Source organism: Parasteatoda tepidariorum, chromosome 10 (genome assembly GCF_982258835.1).
Source record: "Parasteatoda tepidariorum strain Cologne lab strain chromosome 10, Ptep-v5.0, whole genome shotgun sequence".
Classification (NCBI taxonomy): Eukaryota; Metazoa; Arthropoda; class Arachnida; order Araneae; family Theridiidae; genus Parasteatoda; species Parasteatoda tepidariorum.
Window position 1 is genome coordinate 94,822,239 of NC_141764.1, and position 6,000 is coordinate 94,828,238.

At 28.7% G+C, this 6,000-nt stretch overlaps 1 protein-coding gene across 1 annotated transcript in view; it reads right to left on the minus strand.

Annotated features, from left to right (window-relative positions):
* Window positions 1-4,832, minus strand: part of LOC107456893 (uncharacterized) — a 95,996-nt gene extending 91,164 nt beyond the window's left edge. The window contains exon 1 of the mRNA XM_016074868.4: window positions 2,904-4,832. Within this exon, the coding sequence (XP_015930354.1) occupies window positions 2,904-3,039 (136 nt within the window). The 5' untranslated portion in view covers window positions 3,040-4,832. The remainder of the gene's footprint in view (window positions 1-2,903) is intronic.
* Between the last annotated feature and the right edge of the window lie 1,168 nt (window positions 4,833-6,000).

The following is a 6,000-nucleotide window of genomic DNA, read 5'->3' on the forward strand; positions in this document are numbered from 1 at the left end:
GCTTAGCTGCAACTCTTTCAATAACCAAACTGCACAACAAAAAAATATAATTTTAACACGTCACGTTGCCGAAAATGACGAATATAGTCATTAGATTTTTGGCGATATGTAGGCAAAAGGTACCAAGGGTTTTTCTAGAAGAAATTTGGGTCCGTTAAAGGACCCTTTACAAAATATCTCTTCATGAAAACGGACCCTTCACAAAATAATTTATCTTTTCATCGGACCCTTCACAAATTTGTTTATCTTCATTATTGTTTTGTTGATCGAATAAACCCTTCCCGGGAGGGGGGAAGAAAGACGGTTTGAGACAAACTAAGTTTCCCTCAGTTTAAATTCCAAATGTAGTATTCGAAGAAAATATTTCTACTTTTACAAACATCCTGTGCGCATTCTTATTAATATTAAATCATATTTTTCCATGACATTTTCATCATTTATATCATCCATAAAATTAATAAATAGAATATTTTTTTAAATAAAATATTATGAATTTAAGAATTGTTTAAGTTTACTTAATGCGTAACACATTCTGGAATGATACCTTACTGAGTTGTGTTACTTAAAATATGTCAATTGAAATTATTAAAAATGTTAATGACTTTGTTTCTATTATTCGTCCAAAATGAAAATTCTGTGTTGAGCAATATAGGATAAATATCAAATATTCGTATGTTGCATCTCTAATTTAGTAGCAGCAATTGTTGAGCAGAATCTTGTATCTATTTACAATTTAAAAACTTCTTGAAAGGGTTTTTAGAAATTTTTGCAATAACAGGGACCCTATTAGCACAAATTCACAAAAGCAGGACCCTGGTTAAAGAATGAGACTTAACGATTATTTTATATTCACAAATTATGAATATGTTTTTCACAATTTTACAAAAACAGGACCCTTCACAGTATGTCTGGACAGACCCCTGAAGACGGTTATCGCCGGTTTCAGAGTTTCTACTGTCTCAATCAAAAAACTCTTTTACAGGGTCTGTTAGTTACCACTTCTTTTTAAAAACTAAATCCTGTTACTCGATATCAAATTTGTTGGAAAAATTTAATCTTAAAAATTAGTTAGCTCAAAAATCATTTAAAATCATCAAATTCGGAATAAATGTTACGAAAATTCTCGTGACAGGTAGAAACCCTGGTCTCGCATATTTTAACTAGTAATAAAAAGAACACTATTAGTACAAAGTGTACTAATGCATCTATGTGCAAATTGTGTGACTGTATTACTTTTAAAAAATATGTAACATTGCAGATAACATGTTATTTTTTTAAAATTTGTTTGGGAAGAGAAAAAAATGTCGTTGTGAGTAAATTACGGATACGGCCGTTGAGAGATTTTGGGAAACATTTGAGACAGAATATGATAATTTTTATTTCCAATCATATGACTGATAATCAATTTTTCACGGCAGTCGTATATATGTAGAAAAAAAGTAGGGTTTTGAGCACAATCTTTAAGTTAAAAGCGTGAGACAGGGTGTTGATGACATTATTATTAATGAAATAATCGCAACCAACATTTCTTAGAAGTAAACAGGAATAAAAAATATTTTCGTATTTTTTTCCCGTTTTTTCTACTGAAACGAAAATATGCTTTGAACTATTTAGGCTAAAAGTTGAGATACGCATTATAAAAGCAGCGATAGCTCTAAGGATTCACCAAAAAGAATTTTTTAACCCACCAAACTTTATATTCAACTAATGATAAGAAATAATAAAATTTTCGATTGAATGTAGAAAATGCATGTACCAATTTAAGGGAATACTCAATTCAAGAGTACAAAGCGTAAAGAATTAGCTGCAATGTGTAAAATTGTAGAATTAAAAAGGATATCGTATTTTTTGCATTTTTTTACTTCTAAAAAAAATATATTACTTAGAATGATAGGACTTTATAAATTAAAAAGATATATATATATATATATATATATATATATATATATATATATATATATATATATATATATATATATATATATATATATATATAGAATTATTATTATTATTATTATTATATATATATATATTATATTATATATATATAATAATAATAATAATAATAATAACAATAAAGCCTTTAATAAAGCCATACAATTGTCTTGATATTTAAATGAGCTAATCCTTTTTATGCTTCACTCAAAAACGACAAATACCTTTAGAGAGTTGAAAAATTCACAGTTAATACAGAAGTTAAAACATTACTTCTCAAATGTAAAAAAAAAAAAATTAAAATAACATCTGGGCACATATTTCGTTTCGCGGGATTTTAACTTAAATTCTTGATTGGTTTACTTAAAATAATGCAAATTCATAATGAATCGAAGGTTATAATGTAAAGCCATTTTTCCTTTTAAATTTATTGTATCCGAATAAGAGTTAAAATTTTCATACCATATAATGAATTAAATTTTTACATCGTAGTAAAAAATATTTGCGCAAAATATTTATTTTAATTTAAATATATAATTTTAAAAAATGCATGCAAAAAATAGCTTTGATGATTAATAATTTGCAATAAACAAATTCTTCATAACTAGCATACATTTTACTTTAATTATGCTTTCCGGGTTTTTATTTTTTACATATGTTCTTATTTCAAATTTTATTTTTCAAAGACCAAGCTATAGAAATGCTTTTTTTGAAGAAAAATGATTGAAAAAAAAACTGCATTTATTATTTCTGAAATGTATTATTATTACATTTAATAGTTTGTAATAATTGACTTTTTCATGATTGCTATATTTTTTTTTATTATACTTTCCAGATATTGCCCTTTCTTCTCGTAGGTTTTGATTTTAAATGTCAATAATAGTTCTACCTAAATTCATTCTAAGTAAAAAAAATGAAGAAATTCATCATTTTCAAATAAAAATGAGTGATAAAAAATCTGCACATACCATTGTTGTAATGTATTGTGAATCCTTGAGGTGGTGTAGCTGCTTCAGAGGGGCTGGCTGGGGCTTCATGGTAAGGCCACCGGTTGCTATGATCAACAGGGTGCTTCACCTTCTTCACTAGAAAAGAGCGCGGCATCTTCAATCGACCGGATCTCTCCTCCTTTTTTAATCGTTCTCTTAAAGGTTAACTAAATCTGTAGTTTTCCAACAGCGCTCTTTTCGTTCGCAAATTTAATTAAGATGCCAGTATTCTGATCAACGACGATGAAAAAGAAAAATCAATTACTCTTTATCGCCTGCTTTTAATCGGATTGTTTATCATCAATTAATCGTTTTGTTTTCAACGTTTATGCGCGTTGACATCGTCTGCTGAGTGATCTCCCTTTTCTCTTCAGCTCAATCAGTGACGAAAGATGTTGCGATGATAGTTCAACAGGTACTTTTAATCGATTAGTAAGTTTTCAGTTCCATGTCATTTACGGCTATATTACTCTTTCTGCAAATGTTATTTATTTTATATCCGACAAAGATAGTCCAAATTATACGAATTTTCCTTTATCGTCTGCTTTAAGACAAGAAAAATTTTTAATTGTCAGTTCTTAAAAGATGAAAATATTTTTAATATTCTTGCAATTCATTCTATACGAAATACTTTTTAAAGAACACATATTACGCATTCTTTTAAACAAAATAGTTTTAAATAAATTGAGAAATTGGCGCATTCGTTGCAGAGGGAGAACCTTTAATACTATAGTTTAGCTTCATTTATAATTCTTTTCGTCATGTACTATAACTAAATGTTAGAAAATTATTGCTGTTTATAGATACAATTTTCTTATGGAAGTGTTCTATTTAATAAATGCTGACGCTGTTCTTTTGATAATAATGATTAATATATTTTACAGTTCTCAAATATCTAATCATGATATTTCTTTTATACTCTTATATATAAATCTAATAGAAAAAATTGGAAAGTTCTGTTACTTACAAGTTAGTACATACACTTTAAAATTGATCACAGTAAATTCAATTCCTCAATATTCCTTTTTCGCTTTTGCCGTAATTCTTCTTCAACAATAAACAAGAAGTTCAACTAATTCAAAGAGCACCAAAGCACACGATAAAAATTATTGCTGAAAGAATTATTCAATCACATACGACTTGACTAGTTCATTATTGCTCTTTGTAATGCCATCTTAAAAGATTTCACATCATCTTCATTTTATGAAAATCGTCACAAATCTTTACTACATTTCCTATATTTAGGTTTTAGGATAAAAGTTTTGGCTTAGCACCACCATTTGCTTTCTGATTCTTCCAAATTCAAACTTTAGATTTCCTTGCTGAAGAATAAAACACTCGCAATGAAACCCATTTAAGTGCGAGCATTTTTATGGCCCTACTATGAAGAGTTTTTTCAGCATTGAAACCTTATGAACGCCTAAATGGATTCTCTTATGATCGTAATAGCCAACTTCAGTTACGCAGTAGAATTTCTTTTGAAGAACTTCTTAAAGCAGTCGAAGTAAAAGTTAATAATTATTTACTGAGTTTCGTGCAATAGTCAGAAAAATCATTTGTTTTTCATTAATCAAAGAAAGACTGTTTGTAATAATTAAAATTGATCGTTTGCAATAATAAATCAGACGAAAATAATTCTAAAATAAAATCGTTTTCTTTTCATTATTGTTTTTTGAAATATGGAGTAGTCATTCAACAGTCTAAAAAAGCAAGGACATATACGCCCTTCAATATGGTCTAAGAGTAGATAAATGCAAGCGATCACCAGTTGCATGTAGAGGGGTATACAGAAAGGGGTGATCCGCTCCGTGCGTGTAATCCGAACGGCGGAGGTAAATAGTCCCTTCTGGCGAATGGAACCCTTGTGACATGTTGGGTCTAACGTGGCAGCTTACTGCTGACTGAACCGATACCAGAGTTCCCTCGCTCTAGCCATCTCTGTGTGCGCAGAAACAACGCGCATTTTTCTTTCTACCCTACTGCCCGTCTACCACCCTTCTACCCTCCATTCCCGACAATAGGCTTAATTACCCGAGGGAAAAGTGGCAAATTTTTACCGTGTTTTCTTTTCTCAGTGCACGGGCTAAATCGTAAATTTGTTCTAATTGCTAGAGTGTTCTTTTGTTGCAAAAGAAGCAGGGTAGTGATGTATAAAATGCATAAAACCGTGCTATTCCCTCGATGAATAGTTTGAATTTTTGTTGTTCTTTTTTACCTATTGAAGAATTCGCTGAATTTCATCAAGTGGTTGGTGCTATTAAGTAAATTAAAATGAGGCTTAGCTTACTGGATAAAAAGTAAGCACTTTGATAAAGGGTAAAAGGAAATTACTTATCTTCTAAAACGTTAGTGCTACAAAAAACTTTACTGTAGAATTAATCAAAGGCGACTCAATTTCTATTAAAATTTCCTGAAGTCAAAAGTAAAAATCCAATCTTTTTTTAGTTAACTTCTTCTACAATACGAATAAATTGATTTTAATGAAGGATCGTACTTGTCACAACCAGTAAAATAAGTTTGCTGTAAAATTTACTGAATTTATTAGATATTGCAATATTATTTTTCATAAAAGAAAAAGCTATATTTTAAATTTAATTAGATGCTAATCAATCACTATTAAAACCTAAATATTGTAATACACTCGTGTGATTCTAAGATGAAGAGAATTGAAAAAGAATACTAATATAATAATTCAAAGTGGAAGAAAAAAATGAAATTCCTTAAATAACGAATGCTGTTTATCACCATTTCTAAGATTAATGCTGGTTATCACCAAGATATATTTTTTTTAAAATTTACTTTATCAATTAAATATTAAAATGAGATTTAGAAAAAGATTTGCTTTAGACTTATTCATAATAAAAAGCATCTCGATCATACTTGTAACAGAAATGTGCTTTTTAACTTACTTTCCCGTTATTTAAATAATCAAAAAATATTATTAGTGATAAATATCAGTATTGATCAGCATCCTTAACATATATTTTCATTTAAAACTTATTGAACTAATAAAGAAGTATTTATGGAATTAAGATTTCACAGTCAAAAAATATTACTTAAAAATTTTATTGCAGTT